The following is a 26,103-nucleotide window of genomic DNA, read 5'->3' on the forward strand; positions in this document are numbered from 1 at the left end:
AAACCTTAGAGTGAGATCCCAGGCCAGTCACCTACAGACCTGCGACAGAGGTGACAGCTGTCACTTCTCTAAGTCCGGTCCTTTCTATCTGGCATATTCTTCTGGTAGCATCTGCAAACATTTTTCTCCCTGCATCACGAGTGGGATGTTTTTGTTTCCCATCCTCAAATTAATACAATGGCGACCTAACTCCTACTTTAAGGAGTTAGAAGGTGGGGACTTTGGAAGGTGACAAGGTCACAGAGGTGACCCTCTCACTTTCTTTACTATGTTAGGGTCTCACTGAAAAGATGGCCGTCCCCAAACCAGAAGAAGGTCTTTCCCAGGCCACCACTAACCCACAGGTGCCTTCACTGTGCGTTCCCTAGCCTCCAGAATGTTGAGAGTAAATATCTACTATTTAAACCACAGTCCACAGGGTTCTTTTATGGCAGCCTAAACTAAGAAGGTGCCAAATAACATCCACCATCCCGCATCCTTCAGGCAGTGACTGATGATGATTGAGAAAGGCGCTGTACAAGCAGCTGGGCACAGCACGGAGGCAAAAGTCCAAAGTCCTCACAGCACTCCTAGCTAATGACTAAACCACCTCAGTACCTGAGTCACTGCACAGACTACAGGGGCTGTGCAGGCAAGGTTATGTCCTGGCTGGGATCTGAACCTAGCTACTAGGGAGGGTTTGCCACAGAGGAAGAAGAGGCAGTCCAGAGTGCAGGGATGAGCGGAAGCTAGTGTTGGGACAGGAGGCTCAGCGCTGCTGGCGTGCTGAGGGCAGGACTTCCATCCGCCAGCAGCAGCTAGGCAGCAGCAGGTTGTTGAGGCACTGCTTGGGAGCAACCAGGTCAGTGCCCTTGGGCTGTCACGACAAAAGGCCACCAATCCAGTCCCACATAGCAGTGGTAGTCTCAGTTCTAAAGTCCAAGCCTGAGAGAGGAGCTCTTCCAGCCTGGCTCCTGTCTTTGGTGTTTATCCGTAACCAGATACCTCCCTACTGCTGTTCTCACCACATCCAACTTCCCTGTCTCCATGTCTCTCCTCTACCCTGATGTAAGTAAGCCCTGCCTTCCTGCTTCCCTTTGATATAACACAGGCTGCCCGTTTTTAGTACAGAAATGTGTGTTACTCAGTTTAAGAGAGAAGTTGTGAAGTCTAAGGGGTGGAGGGCTGTCCTTGATGATAACTCAGGACATGGGGTGGGAGCTGGCCTGGAGGATAACTCAGAACACAGTGGAAGGTATCATATGATAAGACAGTGCGTGTGGTGTGTGTCCTGGAGTTTCCTTCAGAGAAGGCCACTTCTGGTTTACTCTAACCGTGTGCAGACCAAGTCTCTCACCTTATGAAGTCATAGCCTCATGTCTACCATCAAGCCTCACTTGAGACCTGGCAGCAAACACCCTTTACCTACTAACACATCTTGTTGGTCTTACAAAGGTTAACATGTCTTACAAAGGTTAATTTATATGATGGAAGTTCTATGTTCATTAAGAATGAAAGAGAAGCCAGGCAGTGGTGGTGCATACCTTTAATCCCAGCACTCAGGAGGCAGAGGCAGGAGGATCTCTGAGAATCTGAGGCTAGCCCGGTCTACAAAGCGAGTTCCAGGATAGCCAGGGTTATGCAGAGAAACCCAGTCTTGAAAAACCAAAAGCAAACAAACAAGAATGAAAGAGAACATGAGATAATCATTAATGAACAAAGAAGATTGAAGAGACAGGACTCTTAGTTGAAAATCAATGAGACATTCTTAACCATCTTAGAATGAGGACACCTGGGGGCAATGCAAAGTACGTTCTCAGTTATGTATGGGCTCAGAATATATTACAGAGAAATGTCAGATGTGATGGTGAATGCCTGCAATGCTAGCACTTGGAAAGCAGAGGCAGAAGGATCAGATTAACAACATCTTTGGCTAAACAGAAAGTTCAAAGCCAGTCACGGCTACTTGAGACCTTATCTTAAAAACATCATTTAATAATAATAATAATGATAATAATAACAACAACAACAATAATAATAATAATAATAAAAAATAAAAGGGAGCTGGGACCTGGACTTGAAAAACAGATGGCTTTGCTCCTGAGAAGATCATCAGAGGTCTCTGCTGGCAATTAAAAGCTCTTCCCAGAACTATAAAAGTCAGCGGTAAGCCCAGGAAGGGATACCACACATTGTTTAGAGAGAAAGACTCAGGGCAAATGACAGACCATAGTTATCACCTCATACTGAGGGCCACCAAGATTTGACATGCTCCTTGCCAATATCTTCTCCCCACAGCAGCTCTGAGCTGAGGGAGTTGCCTTCTCTTTGGAGTAGATAAGCCGCTTCTGTGTTAAGCATCTTATTAGAAACTGTGAGGCTGAGTCTAAACCCCAGTTCCTAAGCCCTGATCTGACCACAGTCCACCTACTTCCCAGGCTCTGGGTAAAGACGGCTGGCTGCTCTAGGCTGCTTGGATGCCTCACCTCACTGCCTGTTTTTCTTCTTGAAACCAACTACTGTCTTCTCTGTGTCACAGAACAGAGTTCCCTCAGTGTTCATACAGAAAGGCCAGGACCTTTCACTGTGATTGTAGAGACCTGGCCTTTAAGGTGTCATAAAGGAGAAGTGGTGATGTGGGACTCCCCTCTGTGTGCCGTGAATATCGCTGGTTAATAAAGAAATTGATTTGGGCCCATGATAGGGTAGAGCAGAGCTAGATGGGGAAAATTACTTCACCCAACAAAAAGCAGGAAGCAGTTTGGAGAGAACTACACCCAAATTCCTTAAATGATTGTTTATAAATGTTTGTTTATATTTAAAGGGGGATATGCTATTGAGATTTGCATTGGTATGAATCTTCGTTTATTGATACAAATTTAAGGTCAATGTTATTATATGTGTATTTCTGCTCTCGATTAAGGTATTGTGTTTGTGCAGCTCATTTAAAAATGTAATGTATAATTAAGAAATATAGGTTAGTAGATAATCATCCATAATAGTCAAGCTTGTAGTCATGCTAGTTAGATTTTCTAGAAGTACAGAGATGTATTTCAGATGTATAGGCATTCCTCAAACCTTTCAAAGACTTCAGAATATGGCATTTAAAATGTTTAAGAACTTAGGACTTTTATGAGACACATCTGCTCCTGGCAGCTTGAATCTACTTCAAGAGGATGAAGGGCATGGAAGAGATTCCATATGGAGTTTGTTAGCCATTTGGGCAAGAAACTGTTCTTGCCTGAACTGCTTGATGGTTTGCTGTATGAACTGGACATGCAGGACCCATAGAGAGATGACTGCTGAACTTGCCTAAAGGTGAGACAGTCCTTCAGGGTTCCTGCTAAGAGTCTGCAAGACATTCTGCAGGACACAGAAGAAAGTGACTGACAAACTGCCAATATAGGTGGAACTGTCTTTGAAATTTCCTGCTTTGTGGAAAAGTCTGATGAATACTATGGGCCTGTAGGCTGAAGATGGATGCCCCAACGGTACAGAAGAACTTTGGGTGACTGTCCAGGCAGCGAGAAGTGTCTGTCAATTCTAGAGTTTTGGAAGTTGCTTACAATGCATTTTCTGTTTACTTAGGAAATATTATATCCTTCTGGAGTCTTTGAAGGAGTTGGAGAATATATAGTTATAGTTTTCCTTAGTTATAATAAAAGATAAAGTAGATATAAATATTGAATCTGTAATTGTACCTGTTTTGTTATATGTAATTTTTCTGTGTTAAAGTTAAAACCTTTCTTTTCATTTAAATGGGAAAGGGAAAGTAGTAGGATTCCCCTCTGTATGCCGTGAATACCATTGGTTAATAAAAAAGCTGTTTTGGGCCTGTGACAGGGTAGAGCCGAGCTAGGCAGGGAAAACTAAACTGAAATCTGTGAGAAAGAAGGTGGAGTCAGAGAGAAGCCATGTAGCCCTGCCAGAGACAGACGGTGGAACTTTACCTGGTAAGCCACAACCTCGTGGCAATACACAGATTAATGGAGATGGGTTAATTTAAAGATATTAGTTAGCCAGAAATATGCTTAAGCTATTGGCCAAACAGTATTGCAAATAATATGGTTTCTGTATGATTATTTCGGGAGTCTGGGTGGCCGGGAAATGAACTAGCAGCCTCCTACAGCAGTGACCACACAGGGGCCCCAACCCAACCTGACTGGATAGAGACAGAAATGAAGGCCATGCACAGGAACAGCCACACAAGGACACACAGAGGGAGAAGCCTCTGCAGAAAGCAGCCCTTCCGGCACCTTCGTCTTGGACGTCTAGCCTTTAGAACTAATCTCTGCCGCTGAAGGCTCCTGGTCTCAGACAGTAGGCAGTGGTGACTCAAGGAAACAGATGGATCCTGAAACAGCATTCAAGCAGGGGTGGAGCACTACACTCTGAAAATGAACCTGCCCCGCGCTGTTAGTCTCAACCCAGTTACAGCACTGCCTCAGACAGGCTTGGGCTTCTGGAAGGGTCCAGGGCAGTGTGCCATCCTATGAGCACATGTGCGACCAACTCCTTTCATGAAGTCAGTTTTCAAGTAGCTACACTTGTATGTACCTAGCTCCACGGGGAAGCAGAGAAATGTTAGGGTGATGTAATACCCTACACACACACACACACACACACACACACACACACACACACACACACGACAGAGACTTCCTGGACCACAGTACTGTCCACTCATAGGTATTTTCATTCTTACGTGGCAGCTCAGAAGCAGTTCTGTGCGCACTACTGCCAGAGCAGGTCACGGTATTTGTGGTCTCGTCCCATTCCATGCACAAAAGAACAGAAAGCAAGAGGACCGTCCTCCTGGTCACCAGGACACAACTACAGCTTCTACCCAGATGTCAGTACGGCTCCGGCCTCTTCTACTCACAGCTCCTGCTGCTTTTCTTTGTTCTCGCCCTAAGCAGCCCTCAAGAAGAGTTCAGCTGCCCTCTGCAGCACGGCCGGGGTTCTGCCAGACACTTAGAACACCAGGCCAGAATCCCAGGAGGGATTCACAGGCCACTGTGAAAAATTGGAGAGCAGCTATTTAAACAGAATGAGTTAGAAATCTGATTCAGGCCTAGAAGCCAGTCCAAAATTAAGAAGACATTCTCAGTCTATGGATTCGACAGAGAATTCTGTGAAAAGAAAATGGCTGCCTACACTGGGCCAAAGAACGCAGAAAACAGACCTGACGACCAGGCTACTGTTGACAGTGTTTAAGAATGAGTGATTTTCATTACTGTGGTATATAAAGACTGGAAGAGGCCATTTATCCACCTTTCCCTCCAGTCTCTCTACCTCATATGCTGAGACAGCGAAGCCAGATTAAAACAGTCATCGCCATCAAATGACAAACACATGGGGGAAAAGTAACAGCACCCACCACGAAAGGCACTTTTAAGACCGTTGCTTTAGAAACTGGCTGTTTCAAATATTCTGCCGATGTTGAAAATTGCTAAGCCTAAAATGTTTAAACACACAAAAAGAATTCAGTAATCATCTTTAAGGAAATCCCTTGGGGGTGGTATATGGTCCTTTCATTGTTAAAATAATTTAGAGCTGTATCATGGGGTTGATATTAAATGCAACATATGTTTAAGTCTTAAAAACTAAAATGACTGCCAATAAACTCAGTACTTGGAATCTCACACACGGTAGGCTTGATGAACACAATTTCCATTTGGCCCAATTCAATAACTAATATTAGGCACTTACCACATGCAAGGCACTGTGGGTAATTTCAGTGCAGGCCGGGGACCAGCACCACCTATACTGATATCTCAATCTTTCAAAGTCAAAAAAGAAGGCAAGTCTCAGTTTATAAATCTGGGTCTGAACAACAGCCAGGTGCCAAGCGTTGACTTAATTCTCAGAGGTTTTCAAGTGGAGACCAGAACAGAAAACGAATCCCCTGGAAAAGGATTGAAAGGATCTAACAGTTTCCAGAGGAGCATTCTTCCCCGAGATCAACATAGCTTTTTTGGATAAAAAAATAAAAATAAAAGGAAGACAATTAGACACTTCAGTACATAAAGGAACAGAAACTCTGTCCTGCTTCCATTAAATGACATCGAGAAAAGCCCTGGAAAAGGATATCATAGTACTGGCTTGAAGCTGAGGTCTTTCTGTACAGCCTAGTTAAAATGAGAAGCACACATACTCATGACCACGTAATGCCCCTGTGTGCACTCTCTGTCTTCCAGTCTGTTATGGCTGAATTCACACACTGGGAAGATTTTCAGACCAAGATAGCAAATACATCCCACGTCCCTTGTTTACCACGGTCACCTGGGCACAGCAAAACACGACGCTGGATCTCTACCCAGCCACTCAAATTACTAACCTAAACAGTACCAGCTACCCCTTTCTATGCCTCAGTTTCTCCCATCTGGGAAAATAAAGAAAGCAATGGCCTCTATCAAAGTCCTTAGCAGGAGGACAATGGGATTAATTATAATGCCCTGTGCAGAGACTGGAGTTCCCCACAGCGAGGAACTACATAAACAGAACAGGCAATTACTGCTGTCCGTGCAGGGAAGAAAATGCAAAGGGAATCTTACATCTATGAAATTCAACTGCTATGAAAGATTCATTTACAAAAGATAGTGATTGCTCAGCAAAATAAAGATAAAAGCTGGAGGTAAATCACTTTTTCTAAGACTTTTAACTATAAAATGAATGACCCCCCCAAAAAAAAGAAAAAAAGAAAAAGAAAAGAAAAGATAAGAAAAAGGAAAGGTACAGAGTCCCAGCTTTTATAGGCTGGCCTTCACTTTGTGATTACAGTGAGACGTGAGGTGCTCCTTAGTTTTATTTATAGAACTTTGTCTGAAATCACTGCTTTCCTTAATATAGAATGTGAACGGGAGAACTTGAGAAAACGCCCCCCATTCAGGATTCCATTCACACATTCTAGGCAATTCCCATCAAATGAGCTAAGACACAATAATCTCTATACTAACAGGAGAACTTCTACCCTAAAGTCTTGGCCCAACTTCAGCAAATGGAATTCTCTTATTACTGATCCATGAAGCCAAATGAACACGAAATCTAAAAAGCTGACATTTCCAGAGCGCCTGCTATGTGCTGACCACTGTGTATGGTGCCATCACTCATTCCACCCCCACAAGAAACCTAGCAGGCAGGCATTATTCCTTACAAAAAAAATGGTAATAAAAATAAAACAAAATAAAATAAAGAACACTGAGAGTTTGCACAGCTGGATAAGTAGAAAGCTTAGCTTTAACCAAAAATACAAGCGAGATAAATCCCCTCTAGGTCTCTCCAACAAAAACACTGCCAATTTTAAAAGCACATACATCCACGCTTATTTAACCTGCCAAGAGGCATCACCAAGCAGAGAACGGGGTGATGTGCACCGGTGTGCACCCGTCCACTTTAAACTTCCAAGCCTATGCACAGGTACTCCCACCTTCACACTGTAGCTTCACAGAGGCCAGCTCCTATCACCAGCATGCGGATTCCGAAAGGTTTGCTCTGAATGATTAGGGCGGGAGCTGTCGGCAGCCCCAGCCTGCAGACGAGACATCCTCCCACTCCCAGCCTCCTCAAAGTCAGACAGCTGGAGGATGGGCACCACTTTAAATCAATCTATTGATACTGTGTGGTCTTAACGATTCCTTTTGGATATAAGAATTTCTTTTAGCTGAGTACAATGCATCATAATAAACTCACTGAAAAAAAAAAAAAAACAATACCCCCCCAGCAACTGTCTGATGATGGTTAACAGTAGGGCCTGCTCCACGTTGAACGCTCTTACTCTGCTGGAGGACTTACGTCTTCCAGTGAGGTGTACTGAAGAGGAACCTGGCGGGCAAGGTACCTTAGCATTGAGGGGACACACCGACAGGGCACTCCGAAAGAGCCGGTCCTCGCTCCGCCACTCGCCACTGCGGACCACACACCTCAGGGTGTTGATGAGCAGGATGCCCAGGATAACGGCAGCAACTGCTTTCTGAACAGAGTTGGCAGATGCCATTAGTAAGTCACATGCGGTGGTTGCATTTCCTGGTGGCAGCATTCTGGGTTGGTACATTTTTCTTTTCTTTTTGGTGTCTACATATGTAGGGAGCATGTACATGGGTAAGCAGCTGTGAGCATCCACCTGTGCCCACGTAGAGGCCACAGGAGGCTATGAAGTGTCTTCCTTCATTGCTCTTCACCTTTCTTCTTCAAGACAGGGTCACTCACAGAACCAAAGGCTGGCTATTTCCTCTAGGCTGGCTGTTCCCAGGATCTGCCCGGCTTAAAGCTCTTAAGCTTGGGATTACAGGCATGCAGAGCCATGCCAGGCGTTTTACACCAACGCTGTGGTTCGAACTCCTTACCCACTGGATCGTCTCCCCAGCCCCACGTTACCTTTCTCTTAGTATGTCTGCTTAGGGCTCCAAATCCAAAGGTCAGCAACATGCAGTACCCAGCGCTGGGGAGGTAAAGGACACGTTCTGCAACCACGAAGCCCACTCGGAAAAACAAGTTGCTTGCAGGAAGGAAGGGAATCACAAGAAACCCCAGACCCAGAGTAAGGATTCTGGAAGAGGAAAAGTATTTATATAAACAGCTAGTTTTAGACTTCTCATGAAACGCTCCTTACTTGACATATTAACAATACTGTTCTTGGCTTCTTGTTATCAATTTAGAAAAGACATTAGCAAGGAAAAAGGCATCAGTAGAGGGAGTTAGTCGACGGCAAAGAGCAAGGTCCTCAGCAGCCAGAACATGGGGAAAACATCCACACCATGTTTGTATCAATAAAGTCAGAAAGATTACATTTAATCTATTCCTTGACTAGTGAACTCTAGTCCCAAATAAATCCATGTAGTTTTTAATGGGACTCCCCGACCAATCAGAACAAAACAGAAATAGATTAAACTTTGAAAGAAACAAGTATCATTTTTTTCTTGCTACTATGTTACAACCATGAAAGCACAAACATAGGATTCCGTGAAATATACCTAGCATCTACCTGCAGACCATTCTCTATGTCTCTCTGTCTCATATGATGCAAAGGTGTAAGTGAAGAAATGAGGTCACATTTGGTGGCTCCTTCCATGATTTACAGTATTTTGTTTCACTGACTGGGACTAAAGTTTGTTGCTCTTTAGAATCACCAACCAATTTTGGCACACAATTAACAGAAAACATGCATTTATTTGGAGAAATTACTCATTTAATATCACGTGCACTTAGGCTTTATGGAAATCATTGTAAACAGTCTTCATTCGCATGGAATATGTTTGTTTTCTCCAATGATTTCCTCAATAACCCTTTGCAAAAGATCTTTTTTTTCTGTTGAAGTCTAGTATCTCTTTGGGGCAGCAATTATTTTGTGCCTGACAACAGAATGGATCAGCACAGGATTTGCAAGGGCTTCTACACGTCAATTACACTCTCTGTTCTGACCATAAACTACACTTCAACCCCTACGGCGAGATCTCCAAGTGCTACTTAAGGGGGGGGGGCACCTGGCAGTCATATCTACTGCTTCTGCTCTTCCAACTTCCCTTCCTACAAACTGAAGGCACTCAGATTCCCATCTTGTTGTAACCATACATTCAAAAACATGCCCTTAGACATCCTATGTACAGAGCAGTTAGAAGTGATGGGCACTGGATCCAGCAAAGTGCTTCTGGGTCTAAGTTAAAATGCCATGCTGCCTCTTACCTTCTCTTGCAGCTATCTTCAGAACACAGAGCTTGGAATATTAGGCCAATTAGGCAGAGCCAAAGTGCGGCTAGAGCAATTACCCTCCAGTCACCAACTGACTTAATGAGGGGGATGCAGCCCATTGACCAATCAAAACACAGCCACCAGGGACACAGCAGCAGCCAGGCATTCAGTGAATAGTAGTAATTATAGTTTATGGCCTGTCAGTCAAAAGAAAAACAAACACTTACTTGACGCTGAACTTGAAAGAGCACGCTTATCCTAACTTCCCTTCCGAGGCATTCATAAGCTCCTGTTCCAGGGAGCAGTTGTGTAAAAATGAAATACTGCCCATTTGTATTCTGAGCACAGGACTGTAATCTGTAATTTATTAAATGCATCCAGATTTTTATACTTTAGAAACAGAGCAAGTCACTGGGCCAGGCAGTGCAGGTGTTGTATTTCTGCCCAGGTTAGGGCTCATTTACATAGCATTACCTAAAGCGTCTGGCACAGTCAACGTAAGGCCCGAGTGTCAACAGCGCACCTACCTAACAATTTAAAAATGGACCTCGGCCCTGGGTATTCTCTTGACTTCGCTCTGTAAAGTGTGCAGCTAGCAATCTGGCTTGAGATCTTTAGAAAAACAGGCGAGCCTGAGTGAACCATTTTGATGCTGTCAGACTCCTGCAACAGTTACTATATTTTGCAGACTCCTGCAATAGCGTTGTGCTATTGCACTTTGTCCTCACTCAGTCATGCCTGTTTCCGTGAAGCCACAGAGGCGGGGTCAGAAAGGACACCAGTAAGATGGGCATCATCACGTGGGGGCCGCTTTTCCTGATTTTCAAGAAAGGGATCATGGTCGGCCCTATCTCCCCTGGAATCCACAGATCCCAGAGACCTAGAATTTAACTATAGGTTGAAAAGATTTGGAAGTGAAGGGACGAGGTTGATCGGTAATTAAAAATCAACCAGACTAGCTTAATATAAAAGATATAACTTTAATAAACAGAAGAAAAGAAAACTTACACCAGGGTCCCAACGGTCCGAGAATGCAGGGGCAAAGAGAGGAAGTGGCAAGAGTACTTCGATCTTTTATTTGTTTTGTGTGGCCCCAGGGGGACACACCCTAAGCAGAATGTGATTGGCTGAGGTTCCCCATCATGGAAGAAAAAAAAATTCAGAAAGTTCGAAAATCCAAAGCTTAAATATGCTGAGCAGTGAGGGCTTCACTGATTACAGAAGGAAAGAGAGCAGGCATTGCGTTAGCTACAGTGCAGAAGCTGGGGACAGTCTGAGCATAGGGAGATGAGTATATGCTGTATGTAAACACTCTTGGCTTATCAAAGAGACTCCAGCACCCCTGGGTTTTGGAACTAGGTGGGGAAAGAGGGCTCTTGAAACTAATTCCTCATGGATACCAAAAGATAACCGCCCAAAGACCCAATACATATCTTTCCCAACAGCATAATTAAAAAGTTGGTTTTATCTTGATAACAGCAGCACAGGATGGATCTGTTTATTAGGGACCTGGGAATGTGGTGGTGGGCAGGGATGAAGATGGGGGAGGATGAAGGATCTACGGCAGTGGTACTCAACCTTCCTAACTCTGCGGCCCTTTCATACAGTTCCTCATACTGTGGTGATCCCCAACCATACAATTATTTTCGTTGCTACTTCATGCTACTGTTATGAATCACAATGGAACTATCTGATATGTGACCTCTGTGAATGGGGCTGAGACCCACAGGTTGAGAACGACTGTAACCGAAAAGAAGTCCGGGCTCAATACTTACCCTAACCAACATGCTGTCTGCAAAGGAGGCTGGGTTGTCCACCTCAGTAAATGCCGGAGGACCTGTACCCATGATTTTCCAGCGTACATAAAGCATGCCAGTGCCTCCTAACGTGAGTAGGGCCATTCGGAAGAGGAGGCCTCCATTCCTGAGCACACCAACATTCTGAAAGGACACCACAAAGTTTCTGTTGTTGAAGACTTCCAACTAAAGCATAGCATGCAATCCCAAGTATTTAGGAGTCTGAGACAGGCGTGTAGCCACCCTGGTCCATACGGTCTGCCTGGAGGCTACAGAGTCTAGTCTAGGCAACTTAGTAAGACTGGTTCAAAATAAAAACTAGAAAAAAAGGGCTGGAGATATAGGCTAATCATTGGGCACTTGCCCAGAATGATGGAGGCCCTGGCTTTAATCATCAGCACTGTAAAAATAAATAAAAATACCAACCCCAAGTATGATTATTCTGTGTAAGCCATTTGACACAGTACATTAAAAAGCTCCCTACTTTAGAATTCAAATCACGAGAAATACTTGGAAAGCAGCATTTGAAATTTGCTGGTACTTGACATTTTTCATGTCGAGGCTTGAGATAAAAGCATGTAACTCACCTCTAATGACTTGTCCTTATGTAGTACCTTCTGGAAAGTTTCCAGAATGTTGAGTTTTCCTATCACCAGTATATCAAACACAGCATTCAGGCCCTAAGAATCAAAGTCTCAGTTAGTCTGCAGAGTCTGGCTCTGATGGGGCAGAATTATAGTCACATTTTCATTATTTAACCCAGACAAGAAACCTGAAGATGGCCATGGACAAACTCCCAGGTACTTAAGACAAACAGCTGCACATTTGGATGACCCTAACCCATAGTGTGGACTCCACCAGTGAGAATCTAATGAGTCCTTGGCAGTAATGAGTCCATGGCCTACATTTAGGAACACTATAAGATTCAGAATAGCTTATACGTGGGGGCTCTTGTGAGAAATTCCCCAGAAGTCTTTGCTCCCTCCCTGTCTATAAGAGCGGTTAGCTACCTGGGCAATAACTAGGCATAAAAAGAGAATAATGAGCTATCAATCTCGCCAACCCAGCCTTGTACACAAACTCCAACTGGCTGAGCGAGGTCAGATGAACAGGGCAGACAAACATCACTCTCTGAAGGACAGCTCTAATTGTTCAGTAGTGCTTTCTGCTCCCTGGGCACAGGGCTGGATTCTACCCCAAGTCTGCCCTACAGAAGAGAGACTCCAAGGAAAGGTCAGGTCATGTGGGTGGCATACGGAGCTTGGGAAGAAAGGAATTACACTTAGTTTAAAAGCTGGACTCTCTTCTCTGTAATGTCCCCTTTCTTCTGGCTGTGATACAGCTGCTAGAGCAACTCTGGACACCACGCATAAAAGACGCGCATGTGTGCACAAGCAAGCCTCTTCAGACACTGTGCAGGACTGCTCACTATTGTTGGGTGAGCAACAAATGGCTTGTGTGAAACCACTAGAGCTCCCATGGCTCCGCCTACACTCACGGCTCCCATGACACCATGATGGTCAGGCTGCTTTGACAGCTACTCAAAGTTTGCTTATGCCTCGGATCTAGTCTTTCCTGCGTAGATGACTTCAGAAGGCAGCATCATCTACTGGAAGGAACCCCCTGCCCCATCTGCATAATGGGGTTGGAATATCCACAGTGTGTCTGGTAAAAGCTGCCCTTGTGGATTGGGCTCCTTTTAATATGGGGTTTTGTGGCACAGAAGATCAGAAATCATCATAAGTCAGTGGTAATTTGTGGTTTTCAGAGCAAGGATGACATGGCTGCTTAACCCTCTCCCACAAATGCTAGGAGTCACTAATTATCTATTCCACAGGCCACTGCCGGGTTAAACATTTCAAAGAATACTGATTTTGCTCACTAACGTGACACGCGATCATCATGGGTCACAGAAGACCATTTCGACTGCTTTCCAGAACACAGGAACTCCCGGTCTGCTACAACTACCTTCTGGCACTGTTGACTTCTCTACCCAAGGCTGTGGGACTGCCGCTGAGGGGTGACGGAATCATGTGACCAGGAGGGCTGAGCCAAACACAAGATTGGCACTCACTTCTTCATCCAAGTTAAAGGCAGTGTCGAAATCTCATAGTTAATTTAAATTCAACCTAATCATCAGCACTTCTAATGTGTGAATACATTCTGGAGCAAGCTGCAGACCTAGCTAAGTGGGATCCCTGCTCAGCAGGACTGCAGAGGGGGCAGAGACCCTGAACAGCGGCTTGGGGATGCCGCTGTGGCTGTGGAGGCCACTGGTCCTGGAGCCACACTTGGTATTAGCATCAGGTTTCAGAGCAGCTGTCTTTGCTAGGATGTCTCTGCACAGGAGGGCCTAGCAGCCTCCACAGGCATCTCAGGACAGCTAAGGGAGTCTTACTGGCTTCTGCTGGCTACGGGTGAGAATGCTGCCAAGTGACTTCCGATGCATAGGACTGGGCTGCCACAAGAAGCAATCCGCTTATCAAAATACCCACAGAGAAAAGGTTAAGAAAAACAGCTGAAGGCAGGAACTCATGCTACAGCTCACGCTGATTTGGAACTTAGTATACAGCCCAGACTAGTTCCAGACAAACTACCATTCCAACCCAATCTCCTGAGGACTAGAACTATAGGCTTGAATCCCTATGCCTCATTTCTAAAGTAAACTTTAAATTAAAAAACAACAAAAACAACAACAATAACAAAAACTAACTCAGAAGACTTAAGTATCTTAAAAACAAACAAACAAACAAAAAACCAGAAACAAAAACAAAACTGCCAGGCAGTGGTGATGCAAGCCTTTAAAAGATTCCAACGCTCGAGATCTCTGTGTTCGAGGCCAGTTTGGTCTACAGAGTGAGTTCCAGTACATTCAGGGCTACACAGAAAAACCCGGTCTCAAAACACCAAATCAAACCCAAACCACCCCCACCCCCAATAAAAACAACAAAACCATACTTATTTGTTTTGTGTGTATGAGTATTTGCCTACATGTGTATATATGTACCACTCTGATGCCTGCTGTCCACAGAGGCTCCCTTGGGTCTAAAGCAGGCAGCTGTGAGGTGCCAGACACAGGTGCTGGGCACTGAACCCGAGTCTTCTGTAAGAAGTGTTTTCCATCACGGAGCTGTCTCCAGCTCGAGACTTAAGTATCTTCACGCAGTCATTCTTAGCCACACCCTTTACTTGCAAACCTCTACCTTGCAGACAGAGCTGGATAAAAGAACCAATCTTTGCTCTGACTTGTATCAAGCCCCAGATTCTGACTGCTCTTTCTCTCCCAACCTATTTCTATGTGGCCACTCAACTATCACATTTTACTTTTCATTTCTTCGCTCACACCCTTGGTTTCTAAGCTTTCCTGTGTGATACAAGGCCATGAGAGGCTATATGGGAGGAGGAGGATGGGGGCTCTTTAACATGTGCCCACCTGCTTAGGGAGCCCTGTCCTGCCTACTTTGCGTTGGCAGTTGAGGCTGGACACAGAATAACACACTCAATACTTAACATCCATAAGAGGTGTCATTTAAGACCGGTTTTCTCCGCCACTGAGAATTTGCTCTATGAATATGGCTTTTCTTGTGTTTTACTAAGTAGAATGCACCCCACAATATAAGCACAGTGAATATGATACACGTACTACACATACACACGGAAGTGTCAATTCTCAGAACTGTAAAATGTGTAACGAGGCACAGCTGCATAGAAGAAGTTTATGTGGGCGTGGATAGGCATGTACTCCTTGCAGTCTGTGTGTAGTGGGAGAACAACTTGTAAGAGCCAGTTCGCTTCTTCCACCATGTGGGCCCCAAGGATCAAACTCAGATCACTAGCCTTGGTAGCAGTCACCCTTACCCACTGAGCCATCTCACTTGCTGTACACACCTCTTTAAATACTACAGTAACTAGGCCAAAGCTTCTTAAACTGCGGTCATGATCCTATGTGAGGCTGTATAATTAACTGAAAAAAAAAAAACCAACCAAACAAAAAACTGGCAATGTCAAAAGTTTCTGAAAACACAATAACCAAAAATTAATTCAAAATCAAAACACATAATGAATCCAATGTGTTTATAGAGGCCTTGCCCAGGGTCCATTATGCAACTTCAATGACGCCTGGGTTCTGAACACACAAAATGCATTCTCACAACTGTGCGCTCCATCACACCACACAATGTCCAAAACACCATGGTTAAGATTCTGGACTTCTGCATGACATGAACATACCAAGTTCTCTGCTGTTATAGAAACACAATGGTTTAATTATGGAAAATAAACACTTCTAATCTCTCCCCACCATCATTCAAAAGCATTAAAGTATCAAAATAGTGTTTTGTTAGGTTGGATTTTGTTAGACCAACACACCCACCTCACAGCATGCAAATATACCCTTCTTAATTAACAGATGGTAAAACTGTGATATACCAAAGAATTGCTCTAAAATAAATTATGATTTATTATCAGTAAATGCATGTACGCCAATATTATATACCTGGGGTTGTGTAAAAATGTCCCTGGTGGAAATGGGCTGTGAATGCTCAATATTAAAGAAACCAGGGACTAAGGATTCCCTTTGGTGATATAGTGCCTGCCTTGCCTGGGTTGCTTGCTGGACCCACAAAAGGAAAACAAGCCCTGAACTGGGCTTAATCAGGTCAAGGTGTCTCAGGTGTTGACTCAAGTCTCTTTGGGGTGAGAAGAAGAGCCAAGGGTGTGGCTGTCTAGAAGGTTTTGGTGGCTGGCAAAGTTCCTTGTTATATACAGGACTGCTAAGGATGAGAGTGTCTCAGGAAACTCAAAGCACACCTTTATCTTTTTCTAAGGGACCACTCCACAAGGAGGAACCATACTCCCTCTCCCTAAGAACCTTCCACAGACCAGTTCCTGCCACTCACTAGTCATGGTCAGAAGAACCAGTTAATTCCCCATCTGAAATGCTGGCATCGTGGCAGCCAAGATCGTTAGTCCAGAGAGGACTAAGATAGGTTGGTGATGAGGCCCCAGGAGTGAGATGTTCAGTGTCTCTCTTGGAGGGAACGGATGTGTACAAAACACAGGCCAGTGTCTGACCTCTTACCAGCACAGTGATTCCTTGCTCTTTGCACAGCATGGCCACTGCTCCCAGAAAGATACTCAGCAACACCCAGAAGGTAGAAGAGTATGTTCCCTCCTTGTTACCTGCCAGTAACAGACAAACACAAAAGTTATGTAATAATACGTTCCATCTTGCCAGCAAGTAAAATTCTAAGCATGCACCTCACAGAGCCACTAACCTGAGTGTGGTCCCTTGATGAACGAATGTGTGTTTCTACACTATGACTGGACAATACTCTCGAGAGAGGACACATGTCCCATCTTAGGGCATCAAGAAGCACTGTAAGTAAGCTCTGGCCACAACCCAGAGTCCCCATGGAGTAAGTTTCTTCTTCCCTACTTGCTCACCGCTACAGGGTCATTCTAACAAGTGGTACTGAGAACTCTGACACTGCAAACAATCCACCTGATTGCAGAATGACTCAACGGTCTCCACTGCCATCACAACAAATGAGTTCGGAATGCCCACACATCTCCCAGCCTCTTATGTCAGGAATGAGGACTGGGCTGCGGACACCAGAGGGCTCAAGCTGGGCTCTCTGTGAGCAATGGCTCTGACTGAAGGGTGCGTAGCTACTGCTGGATGGCTTGTTTTCCTAGCACTCTGGTCTGGTAAAGGTCGTGGGTACGTGTGGGCTACAACTCTTATGGAGGCTTAGCATTCAAGAGCAAATCAAAAGACCACTCAATATGTAAACTAATGAGAAACCCAGGTCAGGGATGGTGGCCAGTGACCACCAAATGGATTTCTGAGGAGGCAGGTGTACGGCCATTGCTGTCTGTGGTCAACAGAAAACACAATCTAGTGGTCAGTGCTGAACATCTTGAGGAAGACCGGGTGTCACAAGCAGGTGTCATCCCTGACCCGTCTCTGAAGCCCTCAGTCCTCACCGAAGTGAAGAAACAACCACACCACATCTTCTTGGGAGAATCAATCATTTGCGTATCGAATACCACAACAAGGACCTTACATCTAACTTCTGCTCTGCCATTCACTACTAACACACAGCACCTCGCAAGCTACTTCCACTTACTCCCCCCATCTACTAAGATAGGGTAATGAACCTATCTCAGGAGAGACAGAAAACCTACAGGGGAATGACGTGCCACTATGCTATAAATAACGTGAAGGCAAAACATATCTCTCGACATACGTAAGAAACTGACTATAGTAATTAGTGAGCAAGGAAAAAATAGAGTCAAGAAGTCATACTTTTCACTATAGAACCAAGTTCTTGGCCATATGTATCTATAAAAACCAGATCAAACACGAAACATTTAAAAAAATCACTTGATACAGTATGGAAACCACAGGGGCAGCTGGTAAATGCTGTATGTAAACCACAATTTCCTCAGGTCAGCGCGATGGGATTTCTATGGGGCTCCAATGCAATAGTCAAGGGGAGTGGCTGGTGAATTCTCCTGACACAAAATGTGTGGAGCAGAGAGAGCAGTTTCTAGGGTACACCATGGTTCTCAGTAAAGTGCTCACTGCAGAAACCGGCAGTGTGTGTGTGTGTGTGTGTGTGTGTGTGTGTGTGTGTGCACACCCTGACTAAGGTACACCATGGTTCTCAGTAAAGTGCTCACTGCAGAAACTGGCAGTGTGTGTGTGTGTGTGTGTGTGTGCATACCCAGACTAAGGTACACCATGGTTCTCATTAAAGTGCTCACTGCAGAAACCAGCAGTGTGTGTGTGTGTGTGTGTGTGTGTGTGTGCGCGCGCGCACGCGCACACACGTGAGTATGTGTGAGCGCATATGTGTGTACGTGCATGTGCATACCCTGACTGGATATAAGCCTTGTGATTTATTAAGGACTGATTGGCAAAGCCCCAGGATGGAAGTCTTTCACGTCCTGCCAATAATCACCAGGACCCGAAATGCGCCAGAGGTGACCTCAGCCTTACACCCTCTGCGTGTGGGCTAAGATACCCTTCTAGATGATGAAGGCTACAGCTAGCTGAACCCTTTGGAAGCTCACAAAAGCATGAGCAGCACCATTTTCTGCCAGGACTGACACCTGCTGTTGCCTTCAAGCTAAGGGTAACCCTTGTGAGCATGGCTTTCATTAGTGGCCTGGCTACTGTCAGCACCTGGCACCCCTCTGGCTTCCTTGGTCTATATTCAATCCCAGGCACAGTAGCCAACTCAACAGATTCCCACTCAGCTTTGCTTTACCCGCTCCCCTGGGCTAGTACGCCTCTGGCAAAATCCTACCCTTATGAAGCTGTCAAATGTCACTTAAGCTGTGAAGCCACACCCCCGCTCTCCCAGACAGTCTCCCTCGCAAATTCACTTGCTTTGCTGCAGTTACAACAGCAAGTGGCCCGCCTGTCCGATTGCCTGTGGGTAGGTGTCTTTAACTGACACTCCGGATGAAGTTAGGAGGAGCCATAGCCTATAAACTGCATAATCATAACCCCCAACCCATCAGGACATTCTTCAGCATTTTATGGAGACTGGGTTTTTTGTTATTGCCCCAAACGAGAATTTCTCAAAATTAGACATTTGGTTGGTCGATGGTTTGCTGCAGGGACAATGCTACATATCACAGGAAATTTGTGTGCACATCTACTCATTAGACAATAGAAGCATCTCTAACCAAATGTGTTACAGATATTGCCAAATGGCCTTGGTGGGCGGAACCACAGTTGGGAGTTACTCAGGTTGAGGGCCTGACATTTAGACAGTTTAGACATTGCTAAAAATGTAGAATTACAACCCCTCCAGGCCTACTGAGTCCAAAATCCTAAGGATGGCAACTAGCAAGTCATGAGCCCTTTTAACACGCTTCCCAGATCTTCTGGACACAATACGGACCCATACCATCACCCCTGGCAGCAAGCTTGCATTCAGCTACATTGCCGGCACCCTGCCTGGCTTAGAGAACTGTACTGAGCAGACAGCCGCGGTACCCAGCTGATTCTGAGTGGTAACACATGTCGGGTGGATGAAGGAGGATCCTTTCCAGGATGCTTCCAGCAGGGGGCCACCTGGCCTAGACTTGAGTAACTCCAGCAGAGGCATGAGCGAGCGTCTCCTACATAACACAGCCCATTTCACTGAAGCTGGTCCATCAGGAATATTACTCTTTACACTGAGCAGCAAGCTTGCCTTTCTGAATTTCATGGCTTAAGCTCCAGGCTGTTCAGACTGCAGAGGGCCTAGAACTCAACATTTCTCCAGTAAAAATCCACTACATATTTACCTAGTTCTAGCAAACAAATGAAGGATGGCTTTCCTTACAAAAAATGACTTATGTGTATACAGTGCCAAAAGATCACAATTAGAACCACCACCATTACCAAAAGCTACTACGCTAAGAAGGATCCCAATTTGTGGCTTTGTGTGTTCCAGGCCCAGCATGGGGGGCTGCAGTCCGGCCTCAGTCCACTGAAACTGTGTCCACTACCCTCTAAGCCTAACTGTCCTATACAGTTAGAACTGCCAATACACCTATTTCTGTTCTACCTCAACATGTGACCTGGATTTCAATTCTTTTTAATTATTAAAACTCCATGTAAAGAACTTGCAATGAAACGCATTATACAGTGAGATTAGTCAGACCCAAAGTCTGTGTGTCTCGATGAACTTAAACAGTTAGCACAGCCACCCTGAAACTGAGGAGCTTCGCCTTTCACCCCCAATTCTGTCTTCCTCATACTTCTCCCCAAAACATATATGACCTCCCAAACTCTTAATTTTAAAAGCACACCCCCTGATCATTTTACATATCTTCCTAGAAAAACAGAATTACTTTGGGTTTTACTTAAATATAATATGGATGAATTTTCCTCCCACATGCAAAGGCTGACCCTTGAAGGCACCCTGTGAACACAAAGCTAAATACTACGGGCTTGTAAAAATGAAGGAATCATGTTCTATTCATCTAGTCTAGAATTCCAAACAGCCACCTCCATGGCTGGCTAACACAGCCTTAATGGAATGTATAAAAACAACAGAAAACATAGCCTGTGGCTTCATCACGTTTTTTCCCCCAGAGTCAGTCCACGATTGTACTATACCTCTCATGCCCTGGGCTGGGTTGGTTTTTGTCAGTTTGGTACAAATCTGACCTATCTGGGAGGAGGGAATATGATTTGAGAGAATGCTGCCATCACCTGGGTCTGAAGGCAAGTCGGCTGTGTATTATTTAGATTAATGGTCGATGTGGGAGGGCCAGCACATTCTAAGCAGCGTCACTGTCACGGCTCATATGAAAAAGCAGGCTGAGTAACCAAGGAGGAACATGCCACAAAGCTGTGTTTTTCACTACCTCTGCTTCAACTCCTCTCTCTAGGTTCCTGTCTTGAACTCCTGCCCTGACTTCTTACAAGGACGGACTGTGAGGTAAAAGTGTAAACTGAAACAAACCCTTCCCTCTCTCCAACTTGCTTTGGCCATGCTTCATCACAGCGGGAGAAAGCCCTGCAAGCCCCCCCCCCCCGCCCCCCCCACTTCCTTCACTGCATCCTCCTGAGCCTAAAGGGCTTCTGACATAACACACCCTGGACAAAACCTCTGCGGTACAGACACGCCATTCGCCATTCACCGTTAGGCATCGCCTCTGAAATTAGTGGCAATTTCAGATCAAAGGCAACCCTTCCACGGTCAGTTATTAACCCAGAGACAACTTCACCTGCGGAGAGCCACACTCCAGACTCGCCACTACCTAGAAGCAAGTCAATTAATGCTAATAAGCACTTGAAATGTATCTAGTCCCAGCTGAGATTCTGAGGACTCTAGATGAAAAACTAAAATAAAATATTTCACGTTTTATACTGAATCTATATAACATTATATTTTTGATAGACTAAAATTCATCTCACTTTTTTTTTTTCCACTCAGGGATGCATATCCCAGCCTGGCCTCAAACTCACTACGTAGCAGAGGGTGATTGTGAATTTCTGATCTTCTTGCCTCCACCTCTTCAGTGCCGAGATGGCAGGGCTGGCTCACGTAGAACTGGGGACTGGACTCAGGGCTTTGTGAGTGATACACAAGCACCCTACCAACTAAGCTACACCTCCAGACCACTTGCCTCTGTCTGTAACATAGGAAACTGAAAAGGATAAGCGGACTCCGGTTCTCGCTCCACTATATGGCAGTGTCTGCAGACCCCAGGATCAGGGAGTCTCAGCTCACAGATGAGAAGACCCGCACACTACTATGCCTGTCTTCCAACCAAACCTCTGAAATCTTGCAAAGTATGAAACGAATCTGCTGATTTAAATACAACTTTTTTTCTCATCTATGCTTTGCTACAGAGTTACCTGTATTTTATCTGGAGCCATATAACTAAGCAAGCTCATGTGCTAGGGTGTCTTCCGGAATCTAAACTAGAAAGCCTAATCTTTGAAAACACCATTGTCTGGGGCTGGAGAGATGGCTCAGTGGTTAAGAACACTTGCTTCTCTTTCAGAGGACTCAAGTTTCATTTCCAGCACCCTTATGAGGCATTTCACAATCACCTGCAATTCCTGTTCTGAAAGACTCCACACCCTCTGGGTTTTGCACAAGGTACCTGCCTACATGCATTGCATATACATACACTCAGACACATACACAAAATAATAAACAAATAAATCTTTAAAATCATATCATTTAAGTCAAGGAGTCTTCTTTACAAACACGGAGTGTCTCTGTACATTATAAACCAAGGTCAAGCAACTTACACAGCATTAGCAAAATGCTTCTATTTACCCAGCAGTGGTGGGTAAAAACCTAAACTGGGAAACTGGTTCTGAGTTCTGGGACAACTCCTATCTAGTGTAGTTTTATCCACACAATCCCCCAAACTAAGATTTACTAATCTTCCTTTGTCAAAGCAACTACCACTAATGATGGCCAAGAGGCAACATAACCTAGGTGAATTTGGACTTCCTGTTTCCGAGGCTGTTCTTAACCAGGCAGCCAACGTTACCAACTCTCATCCCAAGTATGAACATCTCAGAACAGGGACAGAAACACTAGGCCACTCTGCACATAACACTGCGTTAACTGTTTCTTTTAGGTTCATGTTTATCAGAAATCTTTTATATTGATACATTTCTTATGTATTATGCAATAATACCAAAAGATCAGTAATCTTCTCAGTGTAAACAAATACAATTGGAACTCAAGTCTTTTCATTAAGACTTGAAACTTAAGTTAGCCTTGAAACATCTTCAGGACGGAAGTATTCCTAACATATAAGAGGCCATTTGATTTTTTAAAAATACATTATAAGGAAAAACAGATTAATTTTAAATTTTGAAGCAGCTGTGGGAAACAGTAAAAATGAATCTTGAAGCAAATGTTACCTCTAATACATTGACATTTATGAATATCTTTGTGCAGGAATAAGGTCTCCCTAAGACAGGTAATTCTAACCTGTACACAGCTCTATACAAGTTCCTTTACTGGAGTTCACTGCCCCAACTTTGTCCAGATTACTAGACTTTAAGCTCGGAAGACTGCAGGAGAGTGTGACAGAACCATTCGTAGCTATCCTGTGCCTTTCACCTCGAGTAAGATCCCTCTCCAGGACAATTACCCTGCACAACCAACATCGACAGCTAAGATTCAGAACGTGGGAGGTGTGCCTCACCCCGCTCCCCCTGCCTCGGCCCGTGTCTCTGTTATCTAAGAGGCTGCGGTCCCTTAGGTTAACGGAGGCAAATGCTGAAGGAGTGAGGAAAAACTCCAACCAGCAGAAAGACACTTGTCAGCACTAACACCCACAAGTGCCAACAGATGTGACCAATTTAATGAAGCATGTGCCTCCGACTTGGCACTCCTTCCAGAGGGAAGCTCTCCTTTCAGCAAAAGCAGCACATTGTACGAGCTCGCCCTCGTCACCACCCTCTGCCTGGCAGCTCCGCCGAGCGAAACTGGCACATCATGGTGTGTGTGGGAACCGTGCCACCACGACAGGTGGTCACAACTCTGTGGCTGCCAGCGCTACACAATGAGCATCAGACTCACGTTCCAAGTGTGGAACCAACCAAGCCTGCGTCCATGCATAGAGAGTCGGACTCACTGTCCTCAGACAGGGGACGATGTGGAGGAACCGGGGAGAATGAAGGCAGACAGGGAAAATACATGTAGGACACCACTCCTAAGAGTCTACTGGCAATGACCTCAGACCTAAAAACAGGTTTCCATATATCCATGACACAGTTGGGCAGTTAACTATTGGCCTCAAACTTGTAATGCCCTGCCTCAGCCTCAGAGTACAAGGTGACAGGTGCGGGTCACCCAAGTGGCTGGGGGCTTAGTTTTTTGTTTTAAGCATCATGATTCTAAGTCAAAGAAAAAAAGATGTATCTTAAATGAAATGAAAGGGAATGAAAACTCTGGGTTCCTGGCTGAGCTACAATTGGACAGCAGCAGAGTAAAAAAGGCTTAACGATTAAAATGAAACAAGCTCTGAGATCTTGTTGGCGTCTGGCTGAGCTGAATATGTGCTATAGCAATGTAGCAAGACCACCCCTCTCTGGAAGAGCAAGAGCCCCCCTCCCAATGTGAATGAGACGTCCAGTCCTCATGTAAGGCACTGGCTAAAGGATGGAACTGTTTACACCATTCTAGCTTACTGTACAGTGCATACCTGTGTCCCGTCTGCACAAACAGGCTTTAAGAGAGCTTTTGGTATTGACAAAACATCTCACGAGAACAGTACTTTCTTAGTATGGCATTTAAAAAAAAATGTACCTTTAATTCATGTGATTTAGTGATTTTTTTTTAAAGTAAATGTCTCTTGCCTTTATAAGACCATTTTCATTTAAAAAAAATCATTTTCAAAAGAGCTTGTATGATGAAAGCACAAGGAAGAAGAAAAGAAAACCAGGCAGGGCCCTGGGAATGACAGTGAGGAGATTTCTCTCCATTTTCTGAAATTGCCAGGATGTCAGAGCCTAGCAGAGTTACCTCCTAATAAACTCAGGCAGCTAAACATTGTTCGGACTTTACAATAATACAGACTGCGCCTATAAAAAAAGCTAATGAGGTTACCAAAAGGAGCTATAGCCTCTCAGAGAGCCTTCTAACGAGTTAAACCAACTCAGAGCACTTAATTTCTGTTCCCTTATAAAATACTATTAACTCAGCTCCAACGTAAAAAACTTCTCTTGGATGTTAAATTTACATGTAACTAAAACCGGACCTCCTTTTTATTGACTTTATATATTCAAATTCTCAAAAGTACAAAGACCAGGTCCTTAAGCTGGTTGCTGTAAACATTAAGCCTCAACATTAAACAGCATGATTATTTTCATTCCAATAAAAACTGCACTTCTACTACAAAAAGAGTTTTACGTCTCTGCTGTACTTACAAACACAGGCAAAGCATCTTGCTATGGTGTGAGGCCATAGGGACCACGTGGCCTGGGTTCATCTGAACTGACAAGGGGAAAGAATACTGTGATGATTTAAGACACATGGAAATATAGATGCTCTAATGCCTCTTCACAGGAAAAGCTATGGACTGATGGAAACCCAAGAACATGCTAAAGTATTAGGGGTGCAAATGCCACCCCCATCTATTCTGCAAATGCCACAAAAAGGTATCTTTTCTCAAGCACATGTGAGGTACAGAGAGGGAGGACCAGTTCAGGAAGAGTGGAGAAGGGGATCGCTCAGCAACTTGGGCATTCTAAATAATGCCAGCTTTATTCTAATCAGAACAAGCTGGACTGGGGCTAGCATAAGTCAGTCGTAGAACACTTGACTGACCTATGTAAATTCCCTAGGAATGATCTCCAGCATGTAAAACAAAAGTATTTTTACATATAATACATGTGGCTATATCCCACCACGAGGGGAGTACAGACTTGGTCTTCCTAGGTTTTGTAATCCCAGCATTAGATGCAGCATTAGATTTCTGGTACAAGAAAAGGTTTTAAAATGTGACTGATTGGTGAGGAAATGAATGATCTAAATTGATGAACCCCTGTGATACTTTTGAACAGTATCAGAGACCACAAGCATGTTTCACTAACATCTTTCAGGCAGAGGGAACTTCCTGTTCTTCCTCTGAGAACGTTTATGAACTCTGCACGCCTCTTACAAGAGACAGGTCTTAGGTAAGACATATGCTGACCTGAACATCAGTTCTTAAGGTGTTTAAGGGTATTTCCAAGGAACTGGTAGTTACTCCAACAGAACATTCTATTCTTGACATGTTTGAAAAAGAGTCAAGAAATCATAAATAAAGAAAAGTTACTGGAAACAAGGGACCTTCGTCAAGAGACAAGGGAACACTTGGTACACAAGGGATAGAGGGGCAGTGTGATAAGGAGGAGACCCAGTGGCTGGTGCAGAAGAGGATTATCCCACTGGTCCGGAGGAGTAAGGAAGGTTGCTCATCAGGACATAAAGTCCTTAGGTGACTACAGCGGGGGTCAGGTCTACGACCTAGCTCAACAGAGAGAAGGGCTTCCCTGCAAGGAAACTAATCAGTGTGAGACCCTCTCAGACTACTTGGAACCTCTAGACTTGACATTGAAATGTGAGGCAGAATTCCATCCTTATATAGACAGGAAAACCAGACACAGACAAAC

At 44.5% G+C, this 26,103-nt stretch overlaps 1 protein-coding gene and 1 long non-coding RNA gene across 4 annotated transcripts in view; one reads left to right on the forward strand and one right to left on the reverse strand.

Moving 5' to 3' along the window:
• The window catches only part of Tmtc4 (transmembrane O-mannosyltransferase targeting cadherins 4), a 60,048-nt gene that overhangs the window by 15,000 nt on the left and 18,945 nt on the right, over positions 1-26,103 (reverse strand). For 2 of the 3 annotated variants that reach the window (XM_048421729.3, XM_085698171.2), the window contains exons 6-11: positions 16,543-16,643; positions 12,050-12,142; positions 11,442-11,606; positions 9,661-9,863; positions 8,356-8,527; positions 7,820-7,951 (exon numbers count right to left, since the gene is read on the reverse strand). In XM_048421729.3, coding sequence (XP_048277686.3) covers positions 7,820-7,951; positions 8,356-8,527; positions 9,661-9,863; positions 11,442-11,606; positions 12,050-12,142; positions 16,543-16,643 — 866 coding nt within the window. The remainder of the gene's footprint in view (positions 1-7,819; positions 7,952-8,355; positions 8,528-9,660; positions 9,864-11,441; positions 11,607-12,049; positions 12,143-16,542; positions 16,644-26,103) is intronic. The other variant, XM_048421730.3, reaches the window with a different exon arrangement.
• Positions 668-22,161, forward strand: LOC125392029 (uncharacterized). The gene is made up of 3 exons (XR_007229372.3): positions 668-1,047; positions 20,862-20,911; positions 21,410-22,161. It is a non-coding gene; the product is annotated as an uncharacterized LOC125392029 (long non-coding RNA).

The sequence above is a fragment of the Myodes glareolus genome, chromosome 12 (genome assembly GCF_982192425.1).
Source record: "Myodes glareolus chromosome 12, mMyoGla1.1, whole genome shotgun sequence".
NCBI lineage: Eukaryota > Metazoa > Chordata > Mammalia > Rodentia > Cricetidae > Myodes > Myodes glareolus.